The sequence below is a fragment of the Macaca nemestrina genome, chromosome 8, assembly GCF_043159975.1.
Source record: "Macaca nemestrina isolate mMacNem1 chromosome 8, mMacNem.hap1, whole genome shotgun sequence".
Classification (NCBI taxonomy): Eukaryota; Metazoa; Chordata; class Mammalia; order Primates; family Cercopithecidae; genus Macaca; species Macaca nemestrina.
The window spans coordinates 4,878,355-4,893,416 of NC_092132.1; the positions used below are offsets into that span (position 1 = coordinate 4,878,355).

Here is a 15,062-nt window from a genome sequence, read left to right on the forward strand (position 1 = left end):
ACTTAGCAAGCTTGGCGCCTTGGCACTGAACTAACGACAGCTGTCCTAGCCCCTGTCGCCTCTTTGGAACCTTTTATGTGGATGGATTGTTGGGGCCCTCAAAGTCGGGAGTGCCATGGTGTCAGCTGGGGATCAAGACCGCGCGCCACACAGGGGGCAGCCGACCCAGGCTGGGGCTCGCACCTCACGCGCCTCCCGGACCCTGCGATTCTAGAGGCGCTCCCAGGCCGCTCGCGCCACGGTCACCCAACCTGAAAAGGGGGGTCACGACCGTGGGGGTCATGTGGGGTGCCAGGGGTATCCACAGTGGGCTTCCGCGGGGCCTCCACCCCGGAGCTTCACAGAGGAAGTGAAGTTTGAGCTGCGCGCCCTGAGGGACTGGTAAGCGGCGGAGACAGGACTAGGCCTCCTTCCAGCTGCGCCGCCCCAGGTGCAGAAACTTTCCTCCCAGTCTCCGCTCTCTTGCCCGTCCCTCTCTGCCTCCTCCCTCCATCTCCCTCCTTCCCTACTTCTCCTCCTCCCTCCTTCTTTCTCCCCTCCTTTTTCTCTCCCTCCTCCTCCCTCTCTCCTCCTCCTCCCTCTCCCTGTCCCCGATTCTCTCTCGCTGCCCCTCCCTCCTTCTTTCACCCCTCCTCCTCCTCCTCCCTCCCTCTGTCCCCTTCCTCCCTGTCCCTCCTTCTCTCCCTCGCTCCACCTCCCTTCTTCTTTCACCCCTTCTTTTTCTCTCCCTCCTCCTCCCGCTCCCCTCCTCTTCCTTCCCCGTGTTCCTTCCATCCCCCTGTCCCCTCTTCTCTCCCTAGCTCCTCCTCCCTCCTTTCTCCCTCGCTCCTGCCCCCGGCTTCCCTCGCATCTCTTGCAAAACCCGGGACGGATCGCGGGCCCGGGCCCGGCCTCCGCGCAGGCGCAGGAGCAGCGCCGGCTCGGCCGCTGGTCGGAAGCGCCAGCCCCGAGCCGGGGAAGTGGCCGCAGAGGCTGCTCGGTCCCGCTGCCCGCCAGGTCGTGGGCTCCCGCTCCGGGCCCGGGGCCACCGGCTGTGTAAGTGCAAAGCGGGGGGGCTCCCGGTCAGGCAATTCGGGCCGGCTGCGGGGAGGGCTGGCTGCGCGGCTGGCCGCGGAGTCGGCGCGTCCCGCGGAGGGGCTCGCCCGGTCCTCACCTGTCCGGGCCGAGCCTACCACACCTGTCCGGGTCCGCTGCCCGGCCGGGGTTCAGCTTGCACCTGCTCGAGGCGCCCTCGCTCCTGTTGGCGCTCTGCTTACACCTGTCCAAGGCCGTGTCCACACCCGCTGAAGACCCGGCGGACACCTGTCCGGGACCCGGCCCACACCTGCTGCCCGGGCCGGCTCTGCTGTCCCGAGCCCGCGGCGGGGTCCCCTTCCCCTCTGCGCCTCCGAGCTGTCTCCGCCTGACTTCCCTTCCCGGGCCGTCCGCGACGCTGGAGCCCCCCGCCTCTGGGCCTGGCTACGCCCCCTGGAGCCCGCGGGGTCTGGGACACGCGGCTGGGGCCTGGGGACCTGCGCAGCCCACGCCCCCGGCGCTTTCCCCGCCCTGCGATCCCGGGCTTCTCCTCTAGCTCTTTCCCTCCTGTCTCGTGGATTCAAAGTGCCTCCGATCTAGCTGGGCGGCATCAGGCGGTACTCTGTGGGATAAGCGCGCTGTCAACTCCAACTTATCCCAGGGAAGCGTGGGGAGAGGAAATCAGCCTGCTGACCTGTGGTCTTCTCCCTGTCAGCCCACCCCACGCCCCTCCACTCCTACGGACCTTCCCAACGTGAATGTCTGTTAACCGAAAGTTTTCCCGTGTTAGGATGCATTGTCTGTCTTCAAATGTTTTTATAGAGAGAGGAATTAAAACGTTGGAAGCAAGGCCCAGTTGGAAGGTGTGGGGGAGTGACATCCCTTCCATCCCCCACGGCCCTAGTTTAAACTGGTGACTGTCCAGTGTTTCTAAGGTAGTCATAGCTACCTATGACATCTTTATTTGTTAACATGAAACAGAGCATCGGATTAATGATATTGGAGGCCCAGGAACATTCCCGTCCTAAAGATCTGGCTAGGTTTTGTTGTGTGTGTTTGTTCGTTTTTTTAAAAAATTGTGTGGAAGACCAGAGGGAAAAATAGTTGTCTGGAAACATGTAAACAATGAATGTTTCAGAAATCTAGTGTGTCAAAAATAACAGCTTCATTGAGCCTCGATTACCTGCCATAAAATCCACTGCTTTGAAGTGTACAATTCAGTGCCTTTTTTTTTTTTTTTTTTTTTTTTTTTTGAGACGGAGTCTCGCACTGTCGTCCGGGCTGGAGTGCAATGGTGCGATCTCGGCTCACTGCAACCTCCGCTTCCCGGGTTCAAGCGATTCTCCTGCCTCAGCCTCCCAAGTAGCTGGGATTACAGGCTCATGCCACCATGCTCGGCTAATTTTTTTTTTTGTATTTTTAGTAGAGACGGGGTTTCACAACGTTGGCCAGGCTGATCGCGAACTCCTGACCTCGTGATCCACTCGCCTTGGCCTCCCAAAGTTTTGGGATTACAGGCGTGAGCCACCGAGCTCGGCCAATTCAGTGATTTTTAATATATTCACACTCGTGTAACCATTGTAATTCCAGAACATTTTCATCACCCCAGAAAGAAACTCCATACCCATTAGCAGTCACTCCTCATTTCCCCCTCCCACAGTCCCTGGCAGCCACCAATTTACTTTCGATATATATAGATTTGCATATTCAGGGCATTTAATATTAATGGAATCATACAACATGTGACCTTTTGTATTTGGCTTCTTTCACTCAGCACAATGCTTTCAGAAGTTTTTCACATTGTGGCTTACATCAGCACTTTGTTCCTTTTGTGGCTGAATAATATCCCATTGTATGGATTTAACATTTTGTGTATCAGGCAGTTGATGGACATTTGTGTTGTTTTCACTCCTTAGCTATGAAGAATAATGCGTGCCTGGCCGGGCGTGGTGGCTCACACCTGTAATGCCAGCACTTTGGGAGGCCAAGGCAGTGGATCACGAGGTCAAGAGATTGAGACCATCGGCCAACATGGTGAAACTCCCTCTCTACTAAAAATACAAAAATTAGCTGGGCGTGGTGGCGGGCGCCTGTAGTCTCAGCTACTGGGGAGGCTGAAGCAGTAGAATCCCTTGAACCTGGGAGGCGGAGTTTGCAGTGAGCCGAGATCGCGCCACTGTACTCCAGCCTGGCGACAGAGTGAGAAAACAAACAAACAAACAAACAAACAAGAATAATACTGTGCCTGTATTCCGAGCACTTTGGGAGGCTGAGGCAGGTGGATCACCTGAGGTCATGAGTTCGAGACCAGCCTGGACAACATGGCGAAACCCCATCTCCACTAAAAATATAAAAATTAGCCGAGCATGGTGGCTCACGCCTGTAGTCCCAGCTTCCCAGGAGGCTGAGGCATGAGAATGGCTTGAACCTGGGAGGTGGAGGTTGAGGTGAGCTGAAATCCTGCCACTGCACTCCAGCCTGGGTGACAGAGCAAAACTCCGTCTCAAGAAAAGAGGAATAATGCTGCCGTGTACATTCCTGTACAAGTTTTTGGTGTGGACACATGTTTTCAGATCTCTTGGATTGCTGGTTTTATGGTAGCTCTGTGGAGGAACTACCAAGTTGAAGATATATATTTTTGCTGTTTTAATACCTGTATTAGCTTAGTCTCAGATACCAGAACTGGCTCAGTGGCTGGGGCCTTTTTGTTTTTTTTTTTTTGTTAAGAGTCTTACTCTATCACTCAGGCTGGAAGTGCAGTAGTGTGATCTCAGTTCACTGTAACCTCCTCCTCCCCGGGTTCAAGCGATTCCTGTGCCTCAGCCTCCCAAGTAGCTGGAATTACAGGTGTATGTCACCATGCCTGGCTAATTTTTGTATTTTTAGTAGAGAAAGGGTTTTGCCATGTTGGCCAGGCTGGTCTCGAACTCCTGACGTCCTCAGGTAATCCACTCGACTTGGCCTCCCAAAGTGCTGAGATCACAGGTATGAGGTCAGGTTTTTTTTTTTTTTTTTTTTTTTTGAGATGGAGTCTCACTCTTATCGCCCAGGCTGGAGTGCAGTGGCACGATCTGAGCTCACTGCAACCCCCACCTCCTGGGTTCAAGTGATTCTGCTGCCTCAGCCTCCTGAGTAGCTGGGATTACAGGCATGCACCCCCACGCCTGGCTAATTTTTTTGTATTTTTATTAGAGACAGGGTTTCTCCATGTTGGTCAGGCTGGTCTCCAACTTCTGACCTCAAGTGATCTGCCTGCATCGGCCTCCCAAAGTGCTGGGATTACAGGTGTGAGCCACCGCACCTGGCTGATTATGCTGCTTTTTAGATGAGACGATACTTTTTATTTTTAAATTATTTTTATTTATTTATTTTTTTGAGATGGAGTCTCACTCTGTTGCCCAGGCTGGAGTGCAATGGTGTGATCTTGACTTACTGCCTCCTCCACTTCCTGAGTTCAAACAATTCTCCTGCCTCAGCCTCCGGAGTAGCTGGGACTACAGGTGTGTGCCACCACTCCTGGCTAATTTTTGTATTTTTAGTAGAGACCGGGTTTTGCCATGTTGACCAGGCTGGTCTCGAACTCCTGACCTCAAGTGATCCTCCCACCTTGGCCTCCCAAATTACAGGTGTGAGCCACCATGTCTGGCCGAGATGATACTTTTAAAATACGGCCCTTTCTTCATCTGCGGTGGGCCGCACTCTCCTTCTCTGTAGAATGACGGCTTCAGTGTTTCTCAACTTCTGTTAAACCCATGCCTGCTTTTGAGAAACATGCCCTCTCCAGTCTCCCCTGCTCAGTATTTTGATATGTCCTCCGAGGGGTGTTATGCCTCTTTGTTGGAAGATGATGTGATTTTGGTTCTTTCCAAGGTGGTTTTTGTGTGCAGAAAAGACTCTTGAGGGAATCGTTGTGGGGAAAGGGCAGGAGAGAGTGGGGCATCGTCCTTGAGAGTGTGAGCAGCGGAGTCGGGGACTTGGGCCGAGTCATACACATACAATATACTTGTGAACTGTTTAGATCCTGGGCAGAAACAAGACATGTTGGGAGGCTAGGGTTTCCTTTCCTTTAAATATAATTTTGTCCATACTCCCCTATCCATGTGCATTTTTGAAGTTTGCAGTGGTGGGGTTGCGGTGTATAGTCCATTGTGGGATCTGCATAGTCAGAATGGGATAGCCCCCAACACGCAGTCCTTCTCTCAGTGCAGGGTGAGAGGCTTGCCATTAGAATTTCACAGAGGTCTTGTGGCTATGTCATTTTAGTCTTAGTGTCTCACCTGGGAGAGTTACTGCCACAATCTCTGCAGTCAGGCTTTGGTGACCTGAAGGTCATGCAGTTTTGGGTTTCCTATTTAAGAAAAAGAAAACAAAATTAAAAATGCAGGCCGGGCACGGTGGCTCAAGCCTGTAATCCCAGCACTTTGGGAGGCCGAGACGGGCAGATCACGAGGTCAGGAGATCGAGACCGTCCTGGCTAACATGGTGAAACCCCGTCTCTACTAAAAAATACAAAAAACCTAGCCGGGCGCGGTGGTGGGCGCCTGTAGTCCCAGCTACTCGGGAGGCTGAGGCAGGAGAATGGCGGGAACCTGGGAGGCGGAGCTTGCAGTGAGCTGAGATCCGGCCACTGCACTCCAGCCTGGGCGACAGAGCGAGACTCCGTCTCAAAAAAAAAAAAAAAAAAAAAATGCAAAATTAGTCAGGTGCAGTGGCTCACGCCTGTAATCCCAGCACTTTGGGAGGCTGAGGTGGGTGGATCAGAAGGTCAAGAGATCGAGACCATCCTGGGTAACTCAGTGAAACGCTGTCTCTACTAAAAATACAAAAAATTAGCCGGGCGTGGTGGCGGGCACCTGTAGTCCCAGCTACTTGGGAGGCTGAGGCAGGAGAATGGCATGAACCCAGGAGGCGGAGCTTGCAGTGAGCCGAGATCACGCCACTGCACTCTAGCCTGGGCGACAGAGTGAGACTCCGTCTCAAAAAAAAAAGCAAAATTAGATAGAGGGCCATGGAAGGGGCCTGAAGCTGAACCCCATTAGCTCATGGTACAGCTGCCTCTGGCTATGGGGACCATGGCCAAATCCCCTGAGGAAGTGTGAGCCCGCTGATGGGGACAGTGGAGGTGTGTATTGAGACATCTTATTTGATACAGAGAGCTCATTTAATCTCCCTCACCTTTACAAAAATTAGACTTTTTATTTGAGACTATAGTAGTTGTAGCTCCATGTGCATTTGTCAGAAATAATACCGAGAGATCCTATATACCTTTTGCCCAATTTCCCCCCGTGGTGCCATCTTACAAAACCACAGTACGTTATCACAACCAGAATGTTGACTCGCTGACATCTTGAGGTATGTGTTACTATCCTCATTTTTATTCACGATGGAACTGGGGTTCAGGGAGGTGCACAGGCTTGCTCCAGGTCACCCAGGTCGTGCGTGTAGAGCTGGGAGTTGAATATCAGCCCTGACTTCCAGGCAGTGGGGTTTCCATCCTGACCGTCAGTGGGCTGGGGCCAGCATTCATTCGATTGTCCATTTGTTTGTTTGTTCACTCATTCCTTCAACAAACATGTATTGAGGATCTCCTATGAGCCAGATTCTTTCATGTGGGTCATCTAATTTAATTTTTCCCCAGCTCTGGGGAATCAGGTAATAACGTTTTCTTTTTATATCTGACAAAATTGGCTCAGAGAGGTTATGGCAACTCTCCCATTTATAAAGGAGTGGTGGTATATTTGTGTAATCTCTCCTTTTATGTTAGGCACAATGCTAGGCCCTTTACATTCGCAACCTCCTCAATCTAAATATAGTTTTATAAGGTAAGTTCTTTTTCTTTTAATTCTTTTTTTTTTTTTTTTTTAGATGGAGTCTGGCTCTGTTGCCCAGGCTGGAGCACAGTGGCGGGATCTCGGCTCACTGCAAGCTCTGCCTCCCGGGTTCATGTCATTCTCTTGCCTCAGCCTCCCAAGTAGCTGGGACTACAGGCACCCACCACCACATCCAGCTAATTTTTTTGTATTTTTAGTAGAGATGGGGTTTCACCATGTTAGCCAGGATGGTCTCGATCTCTCCTGACCTCGTGATCCGCCTGCTTCGGCCTCCCAGAGTGCTGGGATTACAGCCGTGAGTCACCGTGCCCCACCTCTTTTTTTTTTTTTTTTTTTTTGAGATGGAGTCTCACTCTGTCATCCGGGCTGGAGTGCAGTGGCGCGATCTCGGCCCACTGCAGCTTCCACCTCTCGGGTTCCAGCAATTTTCCTGCCTCAGCCTCCCGGGTAGCTGGGGTTACAGGCACGTGCCACCACGCCCAGCTAATTTTTGTATTTTTAATACAGGTGGGGTTTCACCATATTAGCCAGGCTGGTCTCGAATTCCTGACCTCAAGTGATCTGCCAGCCTCGGCCTCCCAAAGTATTAGGATTACAGGCGTGAGCCACCGTGCCTGGCCAAGACAAGTTCTATTATCACCACTATTTTGTAGTTGAGGAGTTCCAGGGAGCCCAGAATTCAAATCCAGATCTGACTGCATGGTGGATTTTTCTTAATATCCTATTGAGGAGATGGGGGAGCAATTACACACGTGTTTATTCATTCACTCAACAGATATTTTTGAGCACTGACTCTTACTACTCCTGGTTAGGTGGTGGGAATAGAAAGACAAGAAGCAGCCCCATTTCTGCAGAAGCTCCAGGCTGAGGCCGAGGGACTGAAGGTCAACAGTTACAGCATTATGATCAGAGCTGTGACAGCCACGTGTAGAGCCCTAAGACCTGTTGATGCTATGGCTTTCCTTGGGGCTTCCCCTGCCTCTGGCTAGTGAAGGTCAGAGTCACTGCCTCCCAGAGTGGGCTGTCAGCTCTCAGGACTCTGCGTCTCACAGCCTCATTTCTTCTCTCTGAACAGGGACTTCAAAATGAGCGTCCCTGACTACATGCAGTGTGCTGAGGACCACCAGACACTGCTCGTGGTGGTCCAGCCTGTGGGCATCGTCTCCGAGGAGAACTTCTTCAGGATCTATAAGAGGATTTGCTCTGTGAGTCAGATCAGCGTGCGGGACTCCCAGCGAGTCCTCTACATCCGCTACAGGCACCACTATCCACCCGAGAACAACGAGTGGGGAGACTTCCAGACCCACCGCAAAGTCGTGGGCCTCATCACCATCACCGACTGCTTCTCGGCCAAGGACTGGCCGCAGACCTTCGAGAAGTTCCACGTGCAGAAGGAGATCTACGGCTCCACGCTGTATGACTCCCGGCTCTTTGTCTTCGGGCTGCAGGGGGAGATCGTGGAGCAGCCGCGCACCGACGTGGCCTTCTACCCCAACTACGAGGACTGCCAGACAGTGGAGAAGAGAATCGAGGACTTCATCGAGTCACTGTTCATTGTGCTGGAGTCCAAGCGTCTGGACAGAGCCACAGACAAGTCCGGGGATAAGATCCCCCTTCTCTGTGTCCCGTTTGAGAAAAAGGATTTTGTAGGACTGGACACAGACAGCAGGTAAGTTTACCCAGAGACCCAGGCCCCTTGGCTTCCCTACATCAGAAAGGGAAAGCACATGGCAGAATTTTATTGCAGCAAGGAGTAGAAAGGTGTTGTCCTTTGGTTTTTAAAACTAATGACTTCCTGTCAGAATCTGTTTGAGTGCTGCTGAGAAACCAACCAACCAAAAACCAGTGACTTTTAAAGACAGAGACAGCCTTTGGTTTGGGGGAGTCTTTTAGAGTTGTCGTGTACACTCCCCTTTTTTTTAGTGGGGCTCCCCTTGTGGGACTCCTGGAGCTCCGTCCAATACAGCAGCCACAGCCAGTTGTGGCTTTTGAGCACTAGACACGAGGCTAGTTTGAGTTGAGATGGGCGGTGAAGAAAACCCATGCCGGATTTTGAGACTTACTTCTGCGAAAATAAACTTTCTTGCTATTTTTTTTTTTTTTTTTTTTTGAGACAGCCTGTCTCTCAGGCTGGAGAGCAGTGGCGCGATCTTGGCTCAGTGCAACCTCCACCTCCCGGGTTCAAGTGACTCTCATGCCTCAGCCTCCCAAGTAGCTGGGACTACGGGCATGTGCCACCATGCCTGGCTGAGTTTTGTATATTTAATAGGGATAGGATCTTGCCACATTGGCCAGGCTGGTCTTGAACTCCTGGCCGCAAGTGATCCGCCTGCCTTGGCCTCCCAAAGTGCTGGGATTACAGGTGTGAACCTCTGTGCCTGGCCAACTTTCTTGCTAATATGTTTTATATAGATTACATGTTGAAATGATAGTATTTTACCTATCTTAGGTTAAATAAACTATATTTTAAAAATCAGTATCAACTGTTTCATTTTTACTTTTAAAAATGTGGCAACTAGAAACTGAAATTTACTTATGTGGCTTGTGTTTTATTTCTGTTGGACAGCACTGTGCTAGAGCACAGTTTGAACACTTATTCAGTCTCATCCCTTTGGTTCACAGATGAGAGGTGAATCTGGAGAGGTAAGGGCTAGGTCCTAGCTGAGCTAGAAGTAGAGCCCATGTCTCCTGATTGCCAGGCTGTGCACCCTGCGTATGTGGCTACTTTTTCCCTCCTGATGGCCACAGTGTCGAATTCCTCATTTACAGAGCAGCCAAGCACAGGTATCGGATGCCAGAAATGCCACCTGGGAGCTCCTAAACAGCTACCTTATACAAATGGAAGTCTGTCTATTCTCTCTGTGTACGAGGAGTGTTGGATAGAGCAGGAAAAGGTCGGCTTCCCATCTTGCCTGTTATTAAGTCTAAAACTTTATTTCAAATCAGAATTTCAGATGAGCTCTTCCTTGCCACTTCCTTCCACTCTCTGTTCGCTGCTCTGTCTTGCCATGGTGGCTGTTCTGCAGAGCTGGATGAGATGCAAGCCTAGGCAGCAACTGTTTGCCAAGAGGGCGTCCCCATTTGCCAGGGAAAGTGATGTGTCCCTGTGTCAGTCACTGGCCTCCTGGCTTGGACAGGGCTCTCCCTCCTCCTGTGTAGGATTGGCTGATGAGCCACAGGTGAGGATTCAGTGATGTCATGTGCATGCCACCACAGTGCCTGCTGCAAAGTAGGTGCTCAGCATGTTTCTAAAATTTATCTAAGGTCAAACGGTGTCTTTCTGGTTGTTGGTAAGTATGAGGAGAAATGATCACAGAATTGAGACACAGTAGTCTAAGTCCAGCCCTCAGAGTTGGAAGCATAGAATAGCCTCAGTCATACCTGACTGTGGTGCTTTGCAGGGTCTGGAAGGAAGGAATTTTCATTTCTTCACCCAAATGTGCATATTTGGCTTCAGGAAAGGGAAAGGCATGCCGTAGACCTGCTCTGTATTTAATCCTCACGGCAGCCCTGTGATCTACGCCGGGTTGCTGTGCTGGCTGATGTGGGGCTGAGGCAGCAAGGTTTAGAGACCTGGGCAGCCACTGAGTAGCAGAGCTGATATAAGCACCAGGTCTGTCTCTAAGGCCCAGGACCTTTCTACCTCATCTCGTTGCCTTCTGCTGTGCCTCCTGTGCCTCTTGAAGAGCGCACACTGCTGTCCAGCCAGCAGGCATCTGTGGGAGTCATCCATGATAAGGTGTTGCTCTATGCTATGCACAGCTTGGCGGCCACCTGCGAGGTCGGCAGGGAGTGGCCTGCCCCTGCTTTACAGAGAAGGGGTGAAGGGTTGAAGCTCACAGGCAGCATGGGTCAGGAACCCCGCTCTGACCCCTTGACTCATGCCTGCCTCCTTTGCCACATGAGTACCAGTGACATTTTTCAGTCACCCACTTCTTGGCTGTGAGGTTGCAGATCCACCTTCGAATACCAGGTCTTTTTTGCCTTTTGAAATCTGTGCTCACGACCCCACAGGAGGAACGGGAGTGTGCTGCAACGCGGTGTGTCACACATAGTGGATAATGACTGACAAGTGTTCGTTCAGAGCCTTCATATGCCAGGCATGGCTCCAGGCACTGAAAATACAGCGGCAAATACAGCTGCTTGCTCACTGTAGTGGGACAACCGCAATTAGACGTCAGTTAGCATTTGAAGTTCGGTGAGATCATGACACCAGTGAACTGAAATAAAATACATCCTCCTCTCATAATGGGTAACCTGTTGTTGCTTTTGTTTCTCCATGGTTCTCCAATTGTTTTTTTTTTGGAGATGTCGTCTTGCTCTGTCACTCAGGCTGGAGTGCAGTGGCGCCGTCTCGGCTCACTGCAACCTCTCCCTCCTGGGCTCAAACGATTCTTCATGCCTCAGCCTCCTGAGTAGCTGGGATTACAGGTGTGTGCCACCACACTTGGCTAATCTTTGTATTTTTAGTAGAGACAGGGTTTCACCATGTTGGCCAGGCTGGTCTCGAACTCCTGACCTCAAGTGATCCGCCTGCCTCAGCCTCCCAAAGTGCTGGGATTACAGGCGTGAGCCACAGTGCGTGGCCGATTCTCTAATTTTTGAAGGAATGATTTGGTGCAGGAGTAGAGCCTTGCTCTCCCCTGCAACTCTTGGTAGGAGTGAGAAAGTGTCCAACCCGGAATGGGATAGTATTTGGTAGCTCAACAGGAAATGTCCGGATGTAAGTCCAGTTATGGTTTGACACACTGACCATGCTGATAGGCCCCCTGACAGATCATTCTCCCTTCAGGTCCTGGACTTCCTGGGACGTGAGGTGCAGGTGTAGTTTACTTACAAGCTCACATGTGCCCCTCACAAAAACCCATGGCCCGTTCTTGTCCGTGTAGTGTTGTAGCTATCAAAATTATTTCTGTTCTTATATGTTTCTAATTTTTGCTTGTTCCTCTTTCTTTTCTTTTTCTTTTTTTCTGTCATACTGCCCTGTGAGTGTGTTATTGGGTGTGAAAAGGTAGGCCGGGAACACGTTGCATTAAAAGTAGCTAGATTTCCCTCTGCGCTGCCTTCTCATAGCCTTCACTGCTTTAAAAACAAACACTGCTGCCTAAATCTTATGTTAACTGGAGAGTCTTTTCATTTTTTTAAAATATGTTTTTGAATTTTAGCTTTGTTTTTTTTAGCACGTAACCCATTGGCGTTTGGTGTTTGCTAAAATACTTGCTCTGGGGGATCTTGTTCAGTCTGTAGCATTTAGTGAGTGACACATGAGCCTTTATTCTTTTGTGTGTTTGTTTTGAGGACGTGAATTGCTCATTGATTTAGGCGGCTGTAGGGGTTTTTCCTGGGATAGCTTAACTGCTTGATCCTGGGCTTCTGAGCCAACGTTTTCTGGCATGTGATTCCCGGCTGTGGCTGTGGGCCGTGCATGAAGGCAAGGAGCGCTGGTGCTGGAGTGTGCTAGTGGCCAGGGGAGCTGCGGGAGGGCGCGGCTGCCCGTCTTTTCTTTTGCTTCTGCCTTGAGCATGCCATTTCCCGCTTCCTTCGCCTCAGCGACTTTCCACCATAAAGGAGACATAGGCCATTCTAAAACCCACCAGGCTGGGCGCGGTGGCTCATACCTGTAATCCCAGCACTTTGGAAGGCCGAGGCGGGTGGATCACCTGAGGTCAGGAGTTTGAGACCAGCCTGGCCAACATGGTGAAACCCTGTCTCTACCAAAAATAAAAAAATTAGCCGCGTGTGGTGGCATGTGTCTGTAGTCCCAGCTTACCTGAGAGGCTGAGGCAGGAGAATTACTTGAATCCGGGAGGCAGAAGTTGCAGTGAGCCAAGCTCATGCCATTGCACTGTAGCCTGGGCGACAAGAGCGAAACTCCATCTCAAAATAAAAAACAAAAAACCCACCCCCGTCTTTTGTGCCCCATATGAGGGCTCAAGGGCAATTTATTTAAGTATCAGGGAAATATGGCCTTCTAGTTCACTTGGATCTTGTAGACACAAGGCCCTGTATAAGTGACCACTGTTTCCTTTTTGCTTCTGCCAATGAGCATTCAGAACCAGAGAGGCAGTTCACCCGTAGCTATTGTACAGGCTCTTACCTGCCCAAGATTTTCCATTTAACCTTGTGTAGGTAAGACATAGCTGTGTCTGCCTTTTTTTTTTTTTTTGAGACAGAGTCTTACTCTCTTACCCAGGCTGGAGTGCAGTGGCACGATCTTGGCTCACTGCAAACTCTGCCTTCTGGGTTGAAGTGATTCTCCTGCTTCAACCTCTCAAGTAGCTGGGATTACAGGCATGTGCCACCACTCCAGGCTAATTTTTGTATTTTTAGTAGAGACAGGTTTCACCATGTTGGCCAGGGTGGTCTCGAACTCCTGACCTCAAGTGATCTGTCTGCCTTGGCCTCTCAGAGTGCCGGGATTACAGGCATGAGCCACAGCGCCAAGCCTGTGTCTGTATTTGTTGACGCTAATGTCCCTCACTGGTGGCACATCATTTGTGTGCATTACTGATCTAGAGCCTCCAACACCAAGGGCAGCACTGCGGGACACTCTTTGGCTGGCCTAGTCCCCTGTGGTTTCATCCCTCTCAGGGAAAGGTTCTCATTCTGTGACCTGCTGCCACCACCTCACTGCCCAGGGGCCTTGTTTCTTCCTTAGTGCTCTAGTCCAAGTACCAACACTTTCATTCTTCGTTTGCTTTGTCCCAGTTGAGACAGGCTGGGCTTTCTGAAAGATTTCATCACATTCTAGGGTGGCGGAACAGAAGAGACATGAATGTATTAAGTACAGGCAGTCGTAGCTGTCCAGCTTGGAAAATGCAGGGCAGGGATCCGGTGGTGGCTGGTTTATCCCGGGCTGTGGGCCTTTCCTGCTGCCACTGGCTCCCAGAATCGATGGGGACAGCCTGGCCTGGGCTCCCTCCTCCCCGCTCTCCTGGCAGCCGAGTCTCTGAGTTCACAACCCAGGCACTCTCCTGGACCGCAGGCCGTTCAGAGTTCAGACCACAGGAGAGTCCTGAGTCCTTGTTCTGGGCTGCTCTCTCCGCCTCCTGTGTGAGAGACAAGTGCCTTTCCTAAGCGACCTGTGCCGGGAGAGACCTCCCTGATTAGCAGGTGCCCTCCCGAGGTGACTCAGCACACATTTACGGGAAGCTTGCTGTGTGCTGTGCTAGGTGCTGGGGCACCAAGCTATGATATACTTGAGAGACAGAGTTGGGGAAAAGATGATGGACAGAAGGGAGAAATCTGTCTTGAAAGTGTGACTCAAACAGCACGGCACTGGTGGGCTGTTTCTTACCATGGGGAAAACTGGGAGGCCATGGGGGAAGTGTTTTTTGAGATGCCTGTTGGGCATTCAAGTGGAGACATTAAAGAGGCAATCGGATGTGAGTCTGGAGCTCAGGGGCAGGAGGTGGACTAGAGAGACACATGGTTGTTGGCCGTATGTAGCCTGTGTTGAAAATCCTGAATGTGGATGAGCTGAGTGAGAGCGAGGGAGAATGCAGATGGAGGCAGGAGGAAGGCCCCGGGCTGACCCCTGGGTGCTTGCCATGACCAGGAGACTGGAGGACAGCCCAGATTCTTTTTTTTTTTTTTTTTTCCGAGATCGGAGTTTCACTCTTGTTGCCCAGGCTGGAATGCAGTGGTACCATCTCAGCTCACTGCAACCTCCGCCTCCCTGGTTCCAGTGATTCTCCAGCCTTGCCTCCTGAGTAGCTAGGATTACAGGCATCTGCAACCACGCCCCACTAATTGTGTATTTTTAGTAGAGATGGGGGTCTCCCCATGTTGGCTAGGCTGGTCTTGAATGCCTGACCTCAGGTGATCCGCCTGCTTCAGCCTCCCAAAGTGTTGAGATTACAGGCGTGAGCCACCGCTCCTGGCTGGGGTTTTCGATGTTATTCCACCGAGTTTGGGGTTTTAGGTGCAGCTGCCACTTCTTCTAAAGGTGCTGGGAGTGGGGCTGCTACTAAAGAAATCCGAAGGGAATGATGTGGCCAGATTTGCCCTTCGCCTCCTCTGTCCTGGCAGCAGGATGAAGTCCCAGCTGAACAGACTGTCTTTCCCGTGGACCCAGAAGGGCAGATCAGGAAGGGCACCTTGAGGAGAGAGGCGCTGGGGAGTTGGGGGAGGACTGTTGGATAGTTCTGGAATAGCTCTTTTTAATAAAAGATAAAAAACAAAAAATAAAACCCTCTTATGAACATTGCTAGTTAC

The 15,062-nt window shown here is 51.2% G+C and overlaps 1 protein-coding gene across 5 annotated transcripts in view; it reads left to right on the plus strand.

The window, feature by feature from the left end:
* The first annotated feature begins 882 nt into the window (after nt 1-882).
* LOC105488384 (trafficking protein particle complex subunit 9) overlaps nt 883-15,062 on the plus strand; it is a 724,351-nt gene continuing 710,171 nt past the window's right edge. For 3 of the 5 annotated variants that reach the window (XM_071067767.1, XM_071067769.1, XM_071067770.1), the window contains exons 1-2: nt 884-1,035; nt 7,921-8,514. In XM_071067767.1, the coding sequence (XP_070923868.1) occupies nt 7,931-8,514 (584 nt within the window). In that variant the 5' untranslated portion in view covers nt 884-1,035; nt 7,921-7,930. Of the gene's footprint in view, nt 1,036-7,920; nt 8,515-11,785; nt 11,857-15,062 lie in introns of those variants that run through there. The other 2 variants (XM_071067768.1, XM_071067771.1) reach the window with 2 other exon arrangements.